The sequence below is a fragment of the Ursus arctos genome, chromosome X (genome assembly GCF_023065955.2).
Source record: "Ursus arctos isolate Adak ecotype North America chromosome X, UrsArc2.0, whole genome shotgun sequence".
Taxonomy (NCBI): domain Eukaryota; kingdom Metazoa; phylum Chordata; class Mammalia; order Carnivora; family Ursidae; genus Ursus; species Ursus arctos.
Window position 1 is genome coordinate 29,082,442 of NC_079873.1, and position 23,658 is coordinate 29,106,099.

The window sequence follows — 23,658 nt, forward strand, 5'->3', positions numbered from 1 at the left end:
TTAACAAAAAATACCTTAGTAAGGTATTTAAACAGAAGGTGTTTAAGTCAAGAAATTGGCCACTCCGTTGATGTGTTGGTAACCCCAAACTGAGGGGAGGTGGGGCAACACAGACATGAGTATCAGCAGGAAACAATCACCACCCCTAGGCTGAGGGACAAACTTAGGGTGGTGTTGTTGGTGTCCAGGGCTCAAAATCACCTGGTAGATGTGGGAGCCATGGCAGGATTGTTTGGAAGGGCTACTGGAGCAAAGAAGGAGATGAAGGCGGGGGCGCCTGGGTGGCGCAGTCGTTAAGCGTCTGCCTTCGGCTCAGGGCGTGATACTGAGCCCCACATCAGGCTTCTCTGCTGGGAGCCTGCTTCTCCCTCTCCCACTCCCCCTGCTTGTGTTCCCTCTCTCACTGGCTGTCTCTCTGTCAAGTAAATAAATAAAAATCTTTAAGAAGGAGATGCAGGCATTGCCAGAGAAGCTGGCTGGGGCATAGAGGGAGGAGAAGAAACCTGAATCCTCCTGACCTTCTGCCCGCCAGTCTCCTTTAAGTGCCTCCCACTGGCTAAACCTACAAGGAAACCAGAGAACAAAAAGCTTGGAGATGTTAATTTGCGCAGGAGTCATACCTCTGAGATACGGAAACATTGCCGCAGGGAAATTCTGGGGCCTTTGAACTCTTTCATGTAGGCCAGTATTCAGGCCAGAATTTAGCAAACTGTTAGATCCGCTTCCAGCAGCTTCACTTTGCCCATTAAATGCCAAATCTCAGTAAGTTTACCTATTTTTTAAGCTTTATTTATCTATTTTAGAGAGAGAATGCACATGTGCATGCATGGGTGAGAGAGAGAGACAGAGAGAGAGAAGAGGGTCAGAGGGAGAGGGAGAGAGGCAGACTCCCTGCTGAGTGTGGAGCACCAAGGCACTTGGGGCTGGATCCCAAGACCCTGAGATCATGACATGAGCCAAAATCAAGAGTCCAATGCTCAACCAACTGAGCCACGCAGGTGGCCCAAGTTTACCTATCTTGATCAATTTTACCTAATTTAACCTTATTTTCTATTCTCCTTGGTCCAGCAAACTTAAAATCCATTCTCACAATACTTCTTGATTTCTTGCTTACACAAATTAGCAACAATTTGCAATGACATTGGATGTAAGTGCTTTCTCCTCCCCAGATCTTGAAATTCTTCCCTGGACCATGCTAGAATCTGACTCCTCAAGGCCAATGGAGAGACAATGTGAGTGGAGGGGTTTGTTCTAGAAGAGTTGCCTTTCTTTTGCAAGAGAACTGCCTCTGTAAATTAATTAAGGATTCTTTTTTTTCCTTCAAATAAGCTTTATTTTTAATAGTCAGAATCTGGAAACAAATTAAATGTCCACCAACAATTGATAGGTGAACAATTGTATTACATACATATTATATCCATACACAGTGACATAGTACTCAGTAACAAAAATAAATAATTTAATTAATCTCTGAGCAATTATGCTTACTGGAAGAAGGTTAAAAAAAAGGCCATACTGGCTTTTTTATTTATTATATATTATTATATACTATTTATTACAGAAAATACCAGAAAGTGCAAATTAAAATACTGTGAAATAAAACAAATCAATGGTTGAATGAGAATGAGGGATTAGGGAGGGGCAAGAGGAAGAGATTATGAAGGGGCATGAGAAAACTTTTGGGGTTAACGATATGCTCATTACTTTAATTATGGTGATGGTATCACAGATGTCTACATTTGTCAAAATTCATCAAAATGTACAACTTAAATATATGCAGTTTATTATATTCTAATTATACACCAGTAAAGCTATTAAGAGATATAATGCTACCACATAAAAATCTGGATCCCCCATTTCTCTCAGAAAATCAACCAATCCTATATTTACTCAACTATTTCCCACTTCTCATATCTTGGTAGGGTCAGCTCTGCCTCAGTGGCAGCAAAAACTAGAGAACAATTAATACCACGTTCACCCAAATGCTGGCTGGGTATAAGACCCACCCAAGACTGCAGGATCTCTCTTCCTTGCTCTGGGGTACCTGCTTTTGCAGTAATGGCCTAAGGTCAACAGCCCAGGGTGGTATAGGAATCCAGAAAACCTTTGGATTTTTTGCTCTGACACTGACCTCTGCCACAGGAGATAAAGAGGTCTGTAGTTTCTAAGAATTTCTGTACACCTTTAACCCAGAGCCACACTCACATGAAATTTATGTCTGCCCTTCAGAGCAGACACATAATCTCTAGTTTGCCACAATCTCCACCACTCTCTAATTAATCAAGGTTTCTGTACTCTTTGTTTCTATATTATGTTTTTTTTAAACTTAAAGGTATACTTTAACTATTAATTTTAAGTTTTGAAAGATTTGCTTTCTTTAAATAAGTTATAATCAAGCCTACTTTAGTATATCTAAATAAAACCAGAGTTAGCCTTACTAAGTACTAATGCTTAAATTTCAGAAAGTAGAAAAACAAAACCTGTATCTTTACCCTTAACAAATTTGAATGGCAGGAAAAATGACAACATTGTGTTTCCTACTTGGCCCCTGCAGGTCTTATCTGCCTCCTGAATTTTGGACTTAATAGGGGCGGTAACTTCAGGGTAGGTCTCGGGAGATGGCTACAGCTCAACAGTGTTGGGGAATATGAGACATCCCCTAGGAAAAAGGGACTTAAATCCTGCCATTCCCAAAAGAACTGAAGGTTGTCATACCACTCACCCCTTTGTCAGGGAGAGTTTAGGACTCGCAGGAGATCCTGACATCTAGGTCATAAGATCAGTCCCACAAGGCTGAATGGTTTTTCCTAAGAAGGCTAAGACAGCATTGCCAATTAGGCCAAATTAGACTGAGAGCTGTTCTCTGCCATCCTGCCATTTTCTCTGATGCACATAATATCTGGGACTGCCACAAAAGGCTTCTTCCATTCATGCTGGCAAAGCCCATATCTCGCTCTCTTTTTTAAAATTTTAATAACATTTTATTTAGCCCAATATACCCAAATATTATCATTTTAATATGTACTCAAAGACTATAAGATATTCTACATTCTATCTCTCTCTTTCTCATGCTATGTTTTAGAAATCTAGTGTGCATTTTATACTTAACAGCATATCTCAGCTCACACCAGCCACCTTCCAGGTGCTTACTAGTCATCTGTGGCTAGTGCCTACCGTGTTGGACAGCACGACTCTATTTAACCCTCAGTGCTGGTTTTCTTCCTGACTGTGGAAAGCAATCAACACCCTTGTATACAGGTGTGAAGGGAAGAAATGAGCTCAGTGAATCATGACCTGTTTCTTGAAAGCCCATTTCTTTTCTCAATCCACCCCACACCGTGAACAGAACAAAGGCTTTAACAATAAGGCTTTTTTAGGGCACAAAGCAGATCAGGGTGGGGCACGCAGTTCCAAGGTTGGGTGATTTGGAGGCTGGAGAAATCCATCACAGCTATCTAGTGTAGAGTCAGTACTGTCCATGGAAAAGAGAAACCTCTGGAAAACTGCAGCATATTCCAGCTCAGATCTTCTTGGCAGGTGCTGGGTCATGTCCACACTGAAACCATCCGCGGGTAGGAAATGAGGATCCCTAATGGGTTCATATCACTCATGACTCCCTCCAGCAAATAGGAGAGAGGTGGAGGTGTGCCTTCCCTGAGGACACTGACTGCTGGCACAGGTGCAGTGGCCTCTGCAACAAACATAGGCAATGGCATAGCTCAGGCCAAGGGAAGGCCCTGGGAAGGTTAGAAAATGTAAAAGTAGGTCCTGAAACCTCCGCACATACCTGGCACTTGCAGTTACCTCCCCCGCGTGGATACCTCTATGTACAAAGTTCAAATGCAGGGCGTTGACTCTATCTCAAAGGCTACTTTCAAAGATTTCTCTTTAAGGAGTCATACTATGTCGAGCAAGGAGAAAGCACGTTCCCTGCTCTCTTAAGGCCTTGCTTTGGTGTAAAGTTCCTGGTGCTAAATGAACTTAAAAGATGTAGCTAAAGGATCACTGAAACTCACACACACAGGAAGCCTTTCTTTGGTCTGAACTTTTATGTGCCAAGCCAAGTGGGAGGGTCTTCTGTGGGCCCTCCCACATTCGCTGAACACATCTGGCTTTGCTCTGGTGTTATGCTTCTGATGCATGATGAGGCTGGATTTGTCACCAAAGAATTGCCCACGTTCACTTCATCCATAGGCCTTGCTGCGGTGTGAACTTTCATGTGTTGAAAAAGCTGGGGATGACTGATGTAGGCTTTTCCACATTCAGTGCACACATAAGGCCTTGCTCCACTGTGAATCCTCTTATGTACTTTAATGTAGGAGCTGTGGCTAAAGAATTTCCCACATGTATCACACTCGTAAGCCCTCTCCTTAGTGTGGCTTTTCTGGTGCTCGGCAAGTGCATCTTTGCGGAGAAAGGCTTTCCCACATTGGCTGCACATGAAAGGCTTTTCTCCACTGTGAGTTTTTTGGTGCTGCATAAGTGTATCTTTGCGGCCAAAGGCTTTCCCACATTCATGGCACTCGTAGGGTTTTGCTCCACTGTGTATTCTCTGGTGCTGAATAAAATGGGATTTTCTGATAAAAGATTTCCCACATTCAGCACACTCATTAGGTTTTGATCCCATGTGAGCTCTCTGGTGTTCTTGGAGGCTGGAGTTGGAGACAAAAGATTTCCCACAACCATTGCACTTATAAGGCTTTTCTCCAGAGTGGATTGCCTGGTGCCGATCACATTTGCCTTTGGTGCTAAAAGCTTTCCCACATTCACTGCACTTGTAATCTTTTCGTCCACTGTGAAGGGCTTCCTCACACTGGGTGCTGCTGCATGGCTTCTCCTCATCTTTAGTGGCATGGTGCTGGACAAGTGCAGAGCTGACCAAGAAGTCCTTCTCATCCTCCTTGCAAGTGAAGGCCTTCTCTGACTTGTGTTTTCCGTAACTCTCCACAACGGAACCTTCCTCCTTTTTTCCCCTAGGGACTACCTCTCCATTCTGCTGCTGCGGGATTTGGTCAATGTTGACAGTGACCCAGAAGGTTCTTCCACATGACCCGCATGGGTGTGGTTGAGGCCCAAGGGATGTTCCCTGCTGCCCAGACAGATGCAAAATGTCTTTTAAGATCGGGTCACACATGTTACATGGGTGGCTCTTTTGATTGGAAGGACCCATGCTGAGAATTCTCACCTGTGACTCTTTTACAGAAACACCCTGTTGAGAAGATGCGCCTTCATTCTCTACTCTATGACAAGGGCCATGGCTCCCCTGGACCATCCCTGCCCCTGCTGGAGCTATGGCTACATTTGCAGGAACCCCGGGCTCTCTCACTGGCAGTAGTTGGGGAATTAAATGATACCTGGAAATTGCAAGTCCCAGTGAGGTCACCAGTAGAAAGTTCTCCAGGATCACATTACAGTATAGGCGTTTCTGAGCCTCATCAAGTAGCTCCCACTCCTCTGGAGAGAAGTATATGCACACATCCTCAAAGGTTACAATGTTGCGGTTGGGATCTGTCTGTGCGCCCGCCTCCGCCATTGCTACAGTATCAAGGCCCCGAGAGGGCGTGCCTCAGCGGGTGTGAGGAAATACCAGGCACAAGATCGTCCACACCGCAGTCAGGAGCACCAAATCTCCACAGAGAGGGACACCACACAAAACTAAAGCTGGGGTAACTCGGCTCCTACAAAGCAGAGAGTTAGGCCCCAACCTCGAAAATGGCTTCCGTTCGGTTGTGGAAAAACGGACGGAGAAAGAGTCTCTGCCTAGTGCTTCCGGTTGCCTTTCTCAGATAAGCCGGAACCAAATATGACGGAGGATGGTCCAAGGTGCAGAGGCAGGAAGTCCCGCCCGGAGGTCACCTTAAATATACACATACATATTTTTTAACGGAGGAAGGGCTGGCTTCTTTAGATTGGAGAAAGGAATGGAAGTTTCATTTGGCAAATGTGACTCCAGGTGATTTTAAAGTTCATGGTTCTCACTTCATTCAAATCCATCCAAATGTCTCCACTCCAAATTTCATAGACCAGAATAATTTTTTTTTTAATGATTCATTGTTGCTATACAGGGTAGCTATTAGGCTTTTTTTCCCCCCTGTGTTGATCTTGCATTTAGGCACTGTTGAATTCCCTTTTTAGTTCTACTTGTTTGTCAGTTGGTTATCTTGGATTGATTATATAGATGATCCTATCCACTGAAAATACTTTATTTAATATTTTCCAACTTCTACATCCATTCTCCCCTTGTTTTTTTCTTTCATCTTTTGCAGTGACCTGAACCTTTAGGACAAGGTTGATTAGTAGTGGTGATAAGAGATGACTTTCTAAATTTCTGAATTTAATGTAAATTATTCTAGATTTGCATCTTATACTGCACATATATTTGCTATACATATTTGGTAGATACATTTATGAAAGTCGTTTGCCAAGTTTTTTTTTTTTATCATGACTGATTGCTGGATATCATTCAATGGTATATTAACCTATATTTAGTTACGTTTTTCTCATTTAGATAAATTATTTTAGTGAATTAACTTTGTTGGTGAATTTTCTTAAATTGTGCTATCTTTGAATATTGAGATTAAACCATTGGTCATGAGGTCATTAAAATGAAATATTGATAGTGATTTGCTGATACTATGTTTGAATTTTGCTTCTGTGTTTTATAAGTGTGATTAATATATGTTTTTGCTTTCTTGTGCTTTTCTGTCTTGGGGACTATAGAACTCACTAAGTTCAAAAAATGAGAACTTGTCTATATTCTGTTCTATATTGGAATAGTTTTTTTTTACAGCTGAAATTAGCTTCTTAAAACAAGTTTAGTAGGGCTGATACCTTTGTGATTCTAAAAATTTAACTACTCTTTCTTTGGTTTTATGATTTTCTTCATGATGTGCCACTTTGCTGGTTTATATTTCCCTAGAATTTTTTTTCATGTTATCTAGGTTTTCATATTTATTTCTATTATGTTGATCACTGTATTTTATTATTTTACCTTTATTTAATGTTTTTCCAGCTTTATTGAGGTATTATGATGAATAAAATTGTATATAAAGTATACAATGTGATGATTCGATACATGTATATGTTATGAAATGATTACCACAATCAAGTTAATTAACATATCCTTCACCTTATATAGTTACCTTTTTTTCTGCATGTGCATAGTGAGAGTGCTTAGGATCTGTTCTCAGCAAATTTCGAGGCTACTATACAGTATCATTAAGTATAGTCACTATGTTGTACATTAGGTCCCAATAACTTATTCATCTTGTATTTTTTGTTTTGTTTCAAGTTTTTATTTAAATTCCAGGTGATTAACATATAGGGTATTAATAGTTTCAGGAGTAGAAATTAGTGATTCATCACTTACTAATGACACCCAGTGCTCATCACAGTTAAATGCCCTCCTTAATACCCATCACCTATTCAACCCATCCCCCTGCCCACCTCCCCTCCAGCAACCCTCAGTTTGTTCTCTATAGTTAAGAGTCTATTTTATGATTTGTCTTCACCCACCCCATATTCATCTGTTTCATTTCTTAAATTCCACATATGAGTGAGATCACATGGTATTTGTCTTTCTCTGACTGACTTATTTAGCTTAACATAATACACTCTAACCCCATCCATGTTGTTGAAAATGGCAAGATTTCATTCTTTTTGAGTATGATGGCTAAGTATTATTCCATTGTATATATATATACCACCTTTTCTTCATTCATTCATCAGTCAGTGGACCTTGGGGCTCTTTCCATAATTTGCCTATTGTGGATAGTGCTGCTATAAACATCAGGGTGCATGTGTCCCTTTAAATCAGTATTTTTGTATCCTTTGAGTAAATACCTAGTAGTACAATTGCTCGGTCATAGGGTAGCTCTATTTTTAACTTTTTGAGCAACCTCCATACTGTTTTCCAGGGTGGCTGCACCAGGTTGCATTCCCACCAACAGGGTAAGAAGGTTCCCCTTTCTCTGCATCCTCGCCAACATCTGTTGTGTCCTGTGTTGTTAATTTTTGCCATTCTGACAGGTGTGAGGTTGTAGCTCACTGTGCTTTTGATCTGTATTTCCCTGATGCTGAGTGATGGTGAGCATCTTTTCATGTGTTTGTTAGCCATCTGATGTCTTCTTTGGAAAACTGTCTATTCATGTCTTCTGCTGGATTATTTGTTTTTTGGGTGTTGAGTTTGATAAGTTCTTCATAGATTTTGGATACGAACCCTTTTTCAGATCTGTCATTTGCAAATATCTTCTCCTGTTCCATGGGTTGCCTCTTAGTTTTGTTGATTGTTTCCTTCACTGTGCAGAAGCCTTTTATCTTGATGAAGTTCCAGTAGTTCATTTTTGCTTTTGTTTCCCTGGCCTCCAAAGATGTGTCTAGTAAGAAGTTGCTACTGCCATGGTCATAAAGGTTGCTGCCTGTGTTCTCCTTTAGGATTTTAATGGTTTCCTGTCTCACATGTAGGTCTTTCATCCATTTTGAATGTATTTTTGTGTATGGTGTAAGAAAGTGGAAAAATATAGAATGCTTTATGAATTTGTATGTCATTCTTGCACAGGGGCCATGCTAATCTCCTCTGTATCGTTCCAATTTTAGTGTATGTGCTGCTGAAGTGAGCATGAGAACTTATTTACCTTATAACTGAAAGTTTGACCCTTTCTTTGATCAGCATCTTGCATTTTCCCCACTATCTAGACTGTGGTGACCATCATTCTACTGTTTCTACGAGTTTGACTTTTGTTTTGTTTTGTTTAGATTCTGTATATGAGTGAGTACATACAGCTTTGGTATTTCCATGCCTACCTTATTTCATTTAGCATAAGTACTCCAGGTTCTTCCATATTGTCACAACTGGCAGGATTTCCTTCTTTTTCATGGCTGAATAATATTCCAGTATATATGTACACACACCACATTTTCTTTAACCATTCCTCCATTGATGAACATTTAGGTTGTTTCCTTATTTTGGCTATTGTGACTACTGTTGCAATGAACATGGGAGTGCAAAAATCTCTTCAAAATACCGATTTAGTTTCTTTTGGATATAATCCCCAGAAGAGGGATTGCTGGGTCATATGTACGGTTTTTAATCTTAAGTGATAGATTCCTTAATAATTAGCTACCCGTTTTTCATTGCTGATGTTGTTTATTCACATCTTCATTCTCTTTTTTATCCCACAATTTTATTTTAATTCAAATTAGTTAACATATAGTATAGTATTAGTTTCAGGGGTAGAATTTGATGATTCATCAGTTGCATAGAACACTCAGTGCTCATCACAAGTGCCCTCCTTAATCCCCATCACCCATTTACCCCATCTCCCCACCCACCTCCCCTCCAGAAATCCTCAGTTTGTTCCCTATAGTTAAGAGTCCTTTATGGTTTGCCTTCCTCTCTGTTTTTATCTTATTCTATTTTTCCTTCATTTCCCCTATATTCATCTGTTTTGTTTCTTAAATTCCATGTATGAGTGAAATCACATGGCATTTTTCTTTCTTGGACTGACTGATTTCGCTTAGCATAATACACTCTATTTCTATTCATGTCATTGCAAATGACAGGATTTCATTCTTTTTGATGGCTGAGTAATATTCTATTGCATATATATATATATATATATATATATATATATATACCACATCTTCTTTATCCATTCATCAACTGATGAACACTTGGGCTCTTTCCATATTTTGGCTATTGTGGATAGTGCTGCTATAAACATTGGGGTGCATGTGCCCCTTTGAATTACTATGTTTGCATCCTTTGGATAAATGCCTAGTAGTGCAATTACTGGGTTGTAGGGTAGTACTATTTTTAACTTTTTGAGGAATCTCCATACTGTTTTCCGGAGTGGCTGCACCAGTTTGCATTCTCACCAACAGTGCAAAAGGATTATCCACTTTGGGAAGATGGAAAGCTAGTAGGGAAACTATTAAATTTTTTCTACTGATCAAAACTTCTCCTAAATATGTTGACTCTGAATAAAAATTATCCCAATTCCTCTGAACCTAGATGTTTGAAATTACAAAGACAAAATCTGATTATTTTTAGGTTCCCTTTACCTTTCTGTTGAGTCATGAACAATGGCCATCTGACTGAATAAGTTACAAAGGGTAGAAATATCCAGAATGAGGGGGATTTTGTTTAATTCTACTTGAATATCATCTCTTTCCTGATGCTGATTGTGCTCTGTTTCTTTCTCATAACCTGCTGTCTCCCCTTCACTCTTTCTTCATGCTACAACCCACAAAGTCAGGCACTTTGAAGAAAAAAAAAAAAACTTTATGACCTTTATCAAGATGAAGGAGATTCACCACACTGATCACTGAGCAGAAGAAATTGTAAAATGGGACTTTTAATATTTTAAAGCCATTTGGAATACAGTTCACATGAATGATTCTGTACAATGTACAAATCGGTACCCCGGAGAATTTGCACTGACAGCCATGGGAGGAAGACATGCGGGAATAACTTTTAATTGCATATTTAATTGACCTTGTAGGAAAATGAATCTCATATTTTGTACGGAGTACAATTACATAAAGATTTGAAAATAATATTATCCAAAAAAGTTACTTAGACTATTTTATAATATTATTAGAATCATATGTCTGTACTCTGCATTCTTTTGAGAGTACTAAGACAATCACCATCCTGCTTTATAGCAGAGGGGTAGAAAGGAGTTAGGAGATAAATTAAAGCATAACTTTTGCCAGCATTTTTAGTAATTTATGCTAAATAACTTTATGAAAATCTCTCTGAAAAGTTTCAGACATCATTTTGAAGCTATCAGATTTATTGTTAACATAATTAATAGTTAATAACTGATATTAGCTATCAGTTAATAGTTAACGTGTAATATTAAGGTGGCTTTTTGCTTTTCCAACCAATTGGATATTAAGGTAATTTACAACTAAGTAAAATCAGTATTTTTCCCACGTATGTTTTTATGTTGGGCAGAGCTAAAGAGATTGTTGTTTTACAGAATGAATGTAGCTATTTTTCCCAAGGGCATTTGTCCTAAGAAGACATCTTTTATTTATTTATTTTTTTTTCAGGAGTAGAATTTAGTGATTCATCACTTACATATAACACCCAGTGCTTATCATAACTAGTGCCCTCCTTAATAACCATCACCCATTAAGAAGAAAATATGGCATATATATACCATGGAATACTACTCAGCCATCAAAAAATGAAATCTTGCCATTTGCAATGACGTGTATGGAACTAGAGGGTATTATGCTAAAAGAAATAAGTCAATCAGAGAAAGACAATTATCATATGATCTCACTCATAAGTGGAATTTAAGAAACAAAACAGAGGCTCCTACGGGAAGTGAGGGAAAAATAAAACAAGATGAAATCAGAGCGGGAGATAAAACGTAAGAGACTCTTATTCGTAGGAAACAAACTGAGAGTTGTTGGAGGGGAGAGGGGTAGGGGGATGGCGTTAGTGGGCACTGGACATTAAAGAGGGCTTGTGATATAATGAGCCCTGGGTATTATATAAGACTGATGAATTACTGAACTCTACTTCTGAAACTGATAATACATTATATGTTAATTAATTGAATTAAAATTTTTAAAAATGTGAAAAAATTAAAAGAGGACATCTTTTAGTTAACATATTTATAAAAAGGCATTGGGTCATATAAAAAATAGTACCCAGCTAAGGTCCTGTGTATAAGGGGAAATAGATAATTTTAGAAGTTGTAAGGTAAGAAATGGTCACTATTTAATATGAGAGAAAGTAAAGGTATTTTCTCAGACCTACGATATAGACCAGGCAGTTAAGTGCCATGATCGGCAGTGATTTGGGGTGAAAATGGAGAGCTGTAAGGACACATAGCAACTGTGACCTACACTTTCATTTAGAATTACATGAGTTGCAGTGCTGACGGTCAGAATATAAACCATGAAACATCTGGCAGTGTTCAACGCCACATCCTATCTGCTGCCATCTTAGGCAGCATTAAAAGAAATAGTGTTTAGTTCACAGAAGGGGAGAGTCCTACTGTATTGATCAGAAACTACTTTTCTGAATTCATCCTAGGTATAGATCCAGGGAAGTAACCCAGAGCAAGCATGTAAGGCATGGAAACAGTATTCTTCTGATTTTTCAGCCAAGAGTGTAGATTTCAGGGTGCATCAGTTGTATTCTTTCCAAAATCTTAGAGCTCTTATGAAGAAAACACTTTGATTTTGTTTGTTCTGTTTTAGCAGAAAATAATGAAGAGATTCACTTACTAGATGTATGGCCCAGTATCACAATAAATCTCCATACCTATAATACAAACTCTGAGATAACATGGTAGATGATCAAGGCCCAATTTGCCTATGGATTTTTGGTTGACATTTATGGGCAATTGTTAAAGTTCTCAGATACTGGAAATGCAACATTGCATAAAGCAGGATGCATAAAGCCTATGCTTTACATACTGGGAAGAACAGTGCTCCCATTGATGTAGCAAAAAGTAAAGACAGAAGTTTCTCTTTGCAACCGAGAATCAGAGCAGGGCAAGGACAAATAGCTGTGCAGCCCGTACATAGTAGCACCACACGGAAGGGCTTGCCAGCCAGTGTCTTGGGAGCTTCATTCATTTAGCATCAACAAGAAGGAAGATACTGAACATCAAGCAGGACGATAGTGAGCTAGATTCTAAGAGTATAAAGTCAAAGAAGAAACAGTTACTGCCTCTAAACCATCCTACTAATGAGATGTAAAGTGTGAGGCTGTGTGTATGTGTATGTGCATGTCTGAGCATGAATTTTGAAAGTGGTCTTTATGTTCTGAGAGTAATATGTATTAGGTTAATTTTGTTTCTTAACACCCACGTTTAATTGATTAAAGTCAGAAGTGAAAACACTTGATTTTTACATAGACTTTAAATTCTACTTTAAAATCTTATTATTTTATTATTTGCAATCTCAAACATTTATCACTTTTATTTTTTTAAATTTTTAGAAAAGATTTTATTTATTTATTTGACAGAGAGAGAAAGAGAGAAAACGCAGGAGAGCACAAGCAGAGGGAGTGGCAGAGGGAAAGGGAGAGGGAGAAGCAGGCTCCCCACTGAGCAGGAACCCCACCCCCCCCACTGACCACTGACGCAGGGCTCAATCCTAGGACCCCAAGATCCTGACCTGAGCCAAAGGCAGACGCTTAACCGACTGAGCCCCCCAGGCGCCCCTAACAATCACTCTTAACAGGCCTTTGGAAAATACTTGGTCCCATTTAAAAACACCTTGGAACATTTTTAAACTGCATATACAAGTGTCACATTCAGTTACCACTTTACATACACCAGTCATCTGAAGTAAAATCAAAGCCTTCCCAAATAGTCAGTACTCTTCTGAATTTGGCATATATGTGTGTGTGCGTGTGTATATATACACACATGTATCTATGTATACACAGGGGTCCATATAATGTGAAGCTAAAGACTGGATACAGTGGTGAAGTAGGAGGTAAAACAAATGAGCTGCGTGTAAATCTTTGCCACATTCTGTGTCTGTGCGAGTGTGGATTATAGGAGAGGCCTGACTGCCGGCGGAGAGGTTACTGTGGCCGGGGCCCAGGGTGCACGTGGTGCAATTCTGGGGCCCACAGCGGGTGATGCATTTCTCCGTGTTTACATTTAGCTGATGTGGAGTAGAGCACACAGGTCCTGCATGCCTGTGCCCCCCCATGTTTATGTGAGTGGCAGTGGGGTCCCCACTTTGCCCTCGCCCTGTGAACCTGCTGCGTTCCTAATCCTATACCTCCCCCCGCCTCTGCCGTGGCCTGCCCTGCATAGTTGCCCACAGTGTGTCCCCTGAAAACAAGCAGTGGCCTTTCTTCTTCGTCTACACTCCCCTTTTTCATGTGATTGCTGTACAGGGTTTTTTTTTTTTTTTTTTTTTTTAATTCACACATTCTCGTTCCTCTCCCCTCCAGCCTTCAACTTGTGATCCATAACTTACTTGCCTGGCTTCTCAGAGGGACCTCGGTAGGTTTGTCCTCGGGTATTCTTATAGATGTCTTTCAGAAAATAGTTATTTCTTATGATTTTTCATGGAATTTGTTCTAATAAACCGTTCTTCTATCACATGGCAACATTATAAAAAAAAAAAAACATACAGCAGCATTGGGTTCAGGACTTGTTAAAAGAAATTTTTATGCCCCAGGACCACCTTCTTTCTTTTTCTTAACAGCAAAGGACTTAAGGATGTTTTTCCTTAGTGTGAGGAGCATATTAAGGGGTGAAGGCTAATGCCATCTGGGCTGACTTCCTTAATTGTAATTCAGGCTCATAATTTTGATATTTGTGGTAGAACCTTCTAATAATTAGAGTTTTTAACAGTGGACCAGCCTGCCTAACAAAGTAATGAACTTCATGTTGCTGGGAAAGTTCCAGAAGGTGCTGTATGAACACCACCTTTTAAGGTTGCTTTAGAGGGATTCCTTATTGATTTTGAAGCTGGACTAGGTAAAAATTAAGTGCTTTCCAACATGTACTAGTGATTCTTTGATATTATTTAAAAAAATACAGATTAAATAAAAGTGGAAAAAAATTGAGATCTTTGTGAGGCACTGATTTATATTGTAGTTTTTCACAGCAGCCTAAGATTTTCTTTTTGTGTTAAGGTTTACCAGAAAAAAGTGCTTATAAGTAATATCTTTGTTTGGTTTGTGGGTGTTTTCTGTTGTTAGAAAAAGCTATGTCCTTTATAATAGATATATGTCTAAGCAGTGAAAATTATTTCTGATTAGTAATAATTTCCCCTTTATTCTTCACTAGTTATAGTAAACACTGTGTTGTACAATATGTAATTTTATCTGCATTCTGAGAAACACCAGTTGAATTCGTTGCTCTGATTCAGAAAATGTAGTCCTTAATCATGAACCAGATTTAACATATGTTTCCTTGCAAACATATGTTGAAATAAGTACTATATATTTTCTTGCTTTAGAGAAAGAAATTCCAAATTTCATTTCTAATTTTATTTGTTAGTCTTATTTTTTATTAATATTTATTAAGCTTTTTTATTCATGGAGCTCTTTTGTAAGAAATGTGTTCTTAATTTTTTTTTTTTCAGGGAGGAGAGGGAAGATTTTTTTTGTGTCTGTGATTCAGTTTTCTTGTATCTCATTTTTTAAAGAAGGATAGAAAATATCATCTTTGCCTCACACATTAGGGGTTACTCATCAATTTGAGGGAAGGTTGTTGATTTGGGGGGAAAGGTTCAAAGATGACAGCTGAGGCAATTGTATTCAGGTTTATGGGGAGCTTAGTGCCTCAGGGGTTCAAGAGAGGCAATCAAATCTTTTGCTATGTATAGTTCATATTTTAAAACACATTTAATTTACAAAGCATTTAAACTGAAAATCATTACCAGATAGAGTGAATGTGTCTAAAGATCCACCAAGAGAAAATTATGTAAATACTAAGCACTTCAGGGACAGTCAAAGTCACTGAAAAATCTGATACTCGCCATTGGATGTATACCTATTAAATGACCTCCAAGCCCTGCAGGTACTTTTTTTTTTTTTTTTTTGCCAACTTATTTAGGCAGATTTTCCAAAAATTTTTCTGTGTTGTAAAATTTCTATTACTAAAAAAATTAAAACGAACAAAAATTATGACCATGCAGCTCCTTGTAACAACTTCAGCCTTCTGGCTGATCACCTTGTTAGAGGCAGAGCTGAGGGTTCAGGTGAGGGCTGGTGGTTCTGTGTGAGTCAAGAGGAGGATAAATGGTTTGTCGTCATCTATGCATGGGTCAGTAGCTTGTTGCATAACTGCCATTTAACGCCTCACAGTGCTCAGGAATGAAGATAGCATTAGAGATAATTAAAAAAACTTTTTTTTTGGCTCTTCGATTATTTTTGCATTTTTTATCTCCCAATGCTTCACATTTAGTTGAAACAGCTGAGTGAATTTCAACATCTTCCCTTTCTGGTATGTGAGGTGAGGGTTCTGCTCACTCAGTACGGCACTAACCCTCACTGCTTTGCCAGCATATTTCAAGGCTTTTTCTTTTTCTTTTTTAAGGTGTTTTTGTTTTGTTTTGTTTTGTTTTGTTTTGTTTTGTTTTTTTGAGAGAGAATGCTTGCAAGGTGGGGGGGAGGAGCAGAGGGAGAGGAGGGAGAAGCTGACCAGGGAGCCTGGGGATGGGGGAGGGGCTCGATCCAGGACCCTGGACTCTGGGATCATGACCTGTGTTGAAGGCAGATGCTTAACCGACTAAGCCACCTAGGCGCCCCCATTCCAAAGCTTTTTCTTTCCTAAATCCTGTGCCAACAGTTACTAAGAATCTACTTCTCCTTCACTTTGGGGCATACAAAGACTAACTAAATGTGATCCTTCTCCAGAAAGATTAACTAAATGTGCTCCTTTTCCACAAAGAGCATAAATAACCAGAGTTCAAGTTGGTATCTCAAAGGAAAGGGCAAGTAGAAATTGCACAAAGGAGAAATTGTCTCTAGCTGGTGAGATTAGCAGAGGCTTCAGCGCCTTTTAACTAGGCCTTGGAAATGGGCAAAGCGCTGACAGATGCATATGGCCACGAGTTCCTGTTGCTTCTTCTCTTTACTTCCCCGTCTTTGTCTTCTACTGTTTCGAACGCATGGCGTAAGTCTTTCGTCCCTGTCTACTGTCTAAACCACTTGTTACAGCTACGTTCACATGATCAAATCCAGTGGTCTAATCTCAGTCCTCACCTTAACTGAGCTCTTAATGGCATTTGACTGAATTCGTTTGTCCTTCTTGAAACACTTTTTCTTGGTTTATGGGATACTGCACTGTCCTCTTGATTTCCCCTGTACCTTGGTGGCCAAGCTTGGTTCTGGCTTCCTTTTTGTAACCTGCTTTTACAGATCTCTAAATTTTGATGTGCCCCAGAGTTAAGTACTCAGACATTTTTCCACAACATTTCAATAGGTCAGGAGTTCGTCAACCTGGTTGCACATTAGAGGAGTTTTAAAAATTCACTGATACCCTGATTTCCCTGCAGAGATTTGGATTCAGTTGTTCTGGGGATGGGAGAGGGAATCAGTGTTTTATTTTAAAGCTTCCCCAGTGAATTGAAAGTGTGCCAGGGTTGAGAATCACTGAATGGAGTGATCTCATCCAGTTCAATGACCCCAAAGGACACAAAAAAATCTTGTGATTCAGATGGAACTCTCCATCCTTGAGCTGTCCCTTGAACTCCAGACTCATAATTAAAGGATTGACTAGACAGTTCCACTTTGCTGTCTAATGCCTATTTTCAAAGTTAGCAAGTACAAAGTTGACCTTTTGATTCCCTATTCAAATCTGCTCCTGGTTCAGTGTTTCTTATCTCAGAAGATGGTACATGTCATAATTTACCCCACTGCTCAGGGCCCAGATATAGGAGTCACCCAGGATTCTTCTCATTCTTTCATTCCCCATGTCCAATTATCAGCACATCTCTTTGTTTCTGTCTTTCATATTAATCTTTAATTTTCTCATTTCTTACCACCTTTATGCCAATTCCCCCAGCCTCAGCCACACTCATCTCTTACTTGGACTTGTCCCACAGTCTCCTAATTCCTGTCCTATGTTCGCTCTTTCCACCACCCCCACAGTCTCTGTAGACCTGCAAAGTGATCCTGAAAAATAAATAAAATCATATCACTCCCCTGCTCTCCATCCTCCAAATACTTTTTATTGCACTGAAAATAAACCTATCTTTACTGTAGTCTGTAGCCTTGGAGAATTGATTTCTGCCTATTCTGACCTTGTTTCTTCCCTTCTGTTTTTGAAACCCCTCACTCAAGTTACATCAGCCACCTGGTTTCCTTGCTATTCCCCTAACACTTCACACATACTCCTGTGAAGGGTTTTTGTACCTACTATTACACAGATCCCAATATAATGTGTCTGGTTCTCTCATACCATTCAGATTCCAATTTACTCCTGTCAGAGAATGCTTCCCTAAGTGCTGGATTTTAGGGATTAACCTCTGTCCCCTTGTTTTGTTTTATTTTTTCATACCTGACATTTTATTATGTTCACTTACTTAATTTCTATCTTCTCACTAGAATACAGGCTCCATTAGCATAGGGAGGGTCATTGTTTTCTTCACCATCTCATCTCTAGCATCTAGAACAGTATCTTGCAAGTGGTAAGTAGGTATTCACTGAACGAATTGATGAATATGTATATGAACATGAGGAGAGGGATTTCAGGCCAAAGGCGTATTATGAACAGTGTCATGGAAACAAGAAAGCTAGTTTGGGAGAAGACCATATTTGGTTGAAGGGTGCTCGGAGAGGAGTAGCAAGAGATGGTTCTAGAAAAGGAGGTACAAGTCTGGATATGGAGAGCCCTAAACAATTCACATGGGCTTTAGGAAATGGAAAGCCATAGAAGATATTTTTAGGTGGACTACATATTTGATGGAATTGAGGCTAAAAATCAAATGATTTGGTAACTGAATAGAATTGGTGGTTAAGGGAGAAGGAAGAGTTAAATATGATTTTTCAAATGTTAGGCCTGGGTAGAATTTTAATGGCATCAACAAAGAGAAAGAAGACAGAAAATAGTGAGATATCGTTGTTTTCCTTTTAGTGTAATTGGTAGCTTTGAGGTCTGGAAAAATAATCTTTTTAACTCGGGATATGTTGTTTAAGGTGCTTTGGTGATATCTACCAATCGTTTGGATTGTTCCAATCCATATCCATATCCCTGAGGATATGGAACTTGAGAGAAAAGTTAGGGCTAAAGTTTAAGGTTTGAAAGTTCTGCCATGAGGAAAAGAAGAGATTGTGGGGGTAGATATGCATATCAACTAGGAATCTGTGAGGTAAAAAATGAGAGGCTTCTATGGAATCTTAGGATATGTTACTTTAAAAGGTGGTGTGAGAACTAAAAACATGGGAAAACCAAAGATTGTTCAGAGAAATAGGAGCAAACCTCCATGGGCTATAACATCATGAAAGCCAAGGAAATAAAGAGTTGGAAAATTTAGGGGGCGCCTGGGTGGCACAGTGGTTAAGCGTCTGCCTTCGGCTCAGGGCGTGATCCCGGCGTTATGGGATCGAGCCCCACATCAGGCTCCTCTGCTATGAGCCTGCTTCTTCCTCTCCCACTCCCCCTGCTTGTGTTCCCTCTCTCGCTGGCTGTCTCTATCTCTGTCAAATAAATAAATAAAATCTTAAAAAAAAAAGAGTTGGAAAATTTAATCATCCATTTACGTTCTATAGAGGATTTGAGGAGGGTGAATAGATAAAGCTGTTGATTATCAAAAGAAAAATTGATCGTAACTCTGGTGGTGTGGATTGGTGGCTTGGAAGAACTTAGAAGAATGTGGAAGGATAGTATCTTTATAAGGTAGCAGGGTCGAGAAAAGAAATATTTGAGGAGAGAAAAAAATAAATCATAACCCCAAATCAAGCAAAATAAATTTTAGAGGAAGAATCTAAAACTTTAGAAGGGTGTGCGGGTCATTCTTATAGTAAAGCCCCATGCCTAAAGTGCAAAGTGGCTGTGTTAGCCCTAGAAGGAAATACACATGTATCATCTTCTCACCCAAGAAGGAAACACAGGAGAAAAGAAAGGAGAGAAGAGAGAGGTGGAGTAGAGCTGAGAAAGCACATGTTAAATAGTTAAAATCTCAGTAAAGTTGGAAGTAAAATCATCTGTTGAGATTTGATTCAGAGTGGGGTGGGAAAGGAGTTGGCTGACATCGTTGAAAAGATTATGATCGACACTATGTTGATACCTTTTCCTTCTGACCTACATTTTTACAAGGGATGTATATTTACTTACATTTAAGTTTATAAAAATGCACAAATAAAATATTGCACTTAAATGTAGAGCCTATCACTGTTGTAATTTATAAAGATGCTTTCTTTTTGAATGATAAGAAAAATAAAGTATCAAGTCTCAGTATTTCTTAAAAAACACAGCTTTCTGAATGAGAATGTACATACATCTATTTTGATGGTTTCCAAGATGATACCAATGAGTCTTCAATTCCAACAAACCTGTGAAATATCTGCTCATAAGTAGTTAAGTGTCTCTCTTTCTTGCAAAAGGGCATCACTATAGTTTCCTTAATTGTATATAAATTAGGTAGAGAGTTCTAAAATTATTTCTCATAAATGAATTGACTCATATAAAGTGCTTAGAGCATAGAGTAGTCCCTGGCACAAAATATGCAGTCAATGGATGTTAACTATAATTCGTCATCATCATCATGGTTGTTGTTATAAAGGGGAATGTGAATTTGGGTTACTAAATTGTGTAAAATGTTGATTTATCCTATATTTATTGATACTGTCATGGATTTGTAGTAATTTGAAATATACTGCAAAGACTCCTTACTATTTGATATTTGATCATAAAAATTTCACCTACTCATATTCAATGTCAAGGCACTGATCAATATTAATATAATTGATATCATGTAACTATCATATTTAATGTCATGAGAATTCCACTGCAGCTTTGCATTAATTAAACATACTATTAAATTGAGTAGCTTAACCTTCTGAAGTGAATTAGTATTCATCAAAATAACACCAATCATAATGGATTCATTAGATATTAATGTGAGTGTCATATATATATTTCCACAAAGGTTTCATTGCAATCATTATTCATGCATTATTGTAATAAAGGATATAAATGGCAGAAAGTACATTGCTAATCTATCCAATGTATTTTTGTTCTTTACAATTTATCCTATTAGAGAAAAAGAGTTCAATTTTTCTTATATTTCAGACTTGGAATTTCTTTTATATATTACAGATAAGATTTGGATTTTTTTTCATTTTTTCCAGTTTTATTGAGATATAATTGACATACATTTTGTAAGTTTAAGGTATACAACATATTGATTTAATATATACCGCAAAACGATTACCACCATAGTGTGAGCTAATACCTCCATCATGTCACATAATTACCATTTCTTTTTTGTGGTGAGAATATTTAAATCTACTCTCTTAGCAACTTTCAAATATTTAATACAGTATTATTAACTGTAATTACCATGCTGTATATTAGATCCTTAGAATTTATTAATCTTATAAGTGGACATTTGTAATCTTTAAACAACATCTCCCCATTTCTCCCATACCCCAGCCCCTGGTAACCACTACTGTACTTTCTGTTTCAATGAGATCAATATTTTTAGATTCCACATAAAAGTGAGATTATATTGTATTTGTCTTTCTCTGACTTATTTCACTTGGCATGATGTCCTCGGGATTCTTTCATGTTATCACATGGGTGAATAATATTCCATTGTTGATACATGCCACATCTTTATCCATTCATTTGTTGGCAGGTACTTGGGTTGTTTCCATATCTTGGCTATTTTGAGTAATACTGCGGTGAACACGGAAGTGCAAATATCTTTTTGAGATCCAGTTTTCGTTTCCTTTGCATATATACCCAGAAGTGAGATTGCCGGATCATATGGTCATTTCATTTTTAGTCTTTTGAGGAACCTCCATACTGTTTTCCAAAGTGGCTGTGCCAATTTACATTCCTACCAACAGTGTATAGAGGCTTCCTTTTTGCCACAACCTTGCCAACATTTGCTACCTCTTGACTTTTTGATAATAGCTGTTTGAACAGGTGTGAAGTGATAGCTCATTTGGTTTGATTTGCATTTCCCTGATGATGAGTGATGTTAAGCACCTTTTCAGGTACCTACTGGCCATCTGTATGTCTTTGGAGAAATGTCTATTTTGATCCTCTGTGTATTTTAAAAATCAGATTTTTTTCTTTTTTTTGCTATTGATTTGTGTGAGTTCTTTATATATTTTGGATATCGACACCTTATCAGGTACTCGATTTGCAAGTATTTTCTCCCATTCAGTAAGTTGCCTGTTCATTTTGTTGATGATTTCTTTTGCTATGCAGCTTTTCTTAAAAAAAAAGATTGTATTTTTATTTATTTGAGAGAGGGGCAGAGGGACAAGCAGACTCCCTGCTGAACTAGTAGCTTGGCATGGGACTCGATCCCAGGATCCTGAGATCATGACCTGAGCCGAAGTCAGATGCTTAACTGACTGAGCCACCCAGGCGCCCCTATGCAGCTTTTTATTTTATAGTCCCACTTGTTTATTTTTGCTTTCGATGCTTGAATTTTTGCTGTAATATCCAAAAAGTTATCTCCAAGACCAATGCCAAGGAGCTTTTTCCCTAAGTTTTTTTGCATGTAGTTTATGGTTTCAGTCCTTATGTTTAAGCCTTTAATCCACTTTGAGTTCTTTTGTCTGAGTGGTGTATGATAGGGGTGCTGTTTTATCATTCTGCATGTAAGCATCCAGGTTTCCCAGCACCTTTTATTTTATTTTATTTTATTTTATTTTATTTTATTTTATTTTATTTTATTTTTTATGTTATGTTAGTCACCATACAATACATCATTAGTTTTTGATGTAGTATTCCATGATTCATTGTTGAAGGGACTATCTTTTCCCCATTGAGTATTCTTGCACCCTTGCCAAATATTAGTTGCAGGTATGTGTGAGGGTTTATTTCTGGGCCCTTGATTCTTTCCCATTGGTCTAAGTGTCTGTTTTTATGCCAGTACCATATTGTTTTGACTACTGTAGTATTGTAGTATAATTTGAAATCAGGAAGTGTGATGTCTCCAGCTTTGTTCTTCTTTCTCAGGAATGCTTTGGCTATTTGGGTTTGTTTTTTTTATAATTCCATACAGAGTTTTGGAATGTTTGTTCTATTTCAGTGAAAAATGATATTGGAATTTTGATAGGGAATGCATTGAATCTGTAGATGGCTTTGGGTAGTATGAACCGTTTGACAATATTAGTTCTTCTGATCCAGAACACAGGATATCTTTCTATTTCTTTGTGTCTTCTTCAGTTTCTTTCATCAATGTCTCATAGTTTTCCATGTATAGATCTTTCACGTCCTTGATTAAATTTATTCCTAAGTATTTTATTGTTTTTGATGCTACTGTAAATGCCGTTGTCTTTCTTTTTCAGATGTCTTGGTATATAGAAATGCAACTGATTTCCATATATTGATTTTATATCCTGCAACTTTACTGAATTTGTTGATCTGTTCTAACAGTTTTCTGGTGGAGTGTTTAGGATTTTACATATATAAGATCATATAATCAGTAAATAAAGACAATTTTATTTCTTCCTTTGCAATTTAGATACCAGTTGTTTCTTTTTATTGCCTGGTTCCTCTGGCTAGGACTTCTAGTATTGTGTTGAATAAGAATGGTGAGAGTGGTTACCCTCATCTACTTCTTGGTATTAGAGGGAAAGCTTTCAACTTTTCACCATTGAGTATGATGTTGGCTATGGCTTTGTCATACATGGAGGGCCTTTACTGTGCTGAGGTATGTTCTTTCTGTACCCACTTTGTTGAGGGTTTTTACCATGAAAGGATGTTGCATTTTCTTCAAATGCTTTTTCTTCATCTATTGAGATGATATGACTTTTATCTTTCATTCTATTAATGTTATGTATCACATTTACTGGTTTTTGTGCGTTGAACCTTTTTTGCATCCCAGGTGTAAATCTCACTAGATCATGGCATATGATCCTTTTAATGTGCTGTTGAATTTGTTTTGCTAATATTTGGATGAGAATTTTTGCATGTACATTCATCAGGGATATACATTTATAGTTTTCTGGGAGTGTGCTTATCTTGCTTT

General features: G+C 38.2%; 1 protein-coding gene and 1 non-coding gene across 2 annotated transcripts; both read right to left on the bottom strand.

The window, feature by feature from the left end:
* Positions 1-4,048: 4,048 nt before the first annotated feature.
* LOC123001837 (zinc finger protein 772-like) lies at positions 4,049-5,533 on the bottom strand. Its single transcript, XM_044389415.2, has one exon. It carries the CDS (start codon positions 5,531-5,533, stop codon positions 4,049-4,051), a length of 1,485 nt encoding a protein of 494 aa, XP_044245350.1.
* Positions 5,534-8,512: 2,979 nt separating this feature from the next.
* On the bottom strand, positions 8,513-8,619 carry LOC113266028 (U6 spliceosomal RNA). The gene has a single exon (XR_003320230.1). It is a non-coding gene; the product is annotated as a U6 spliceosomal RNA (small nuclear RNA).
* Between the last annotated feature and the right edge of the window lie 15,039 nt (positions 8,620-23,658).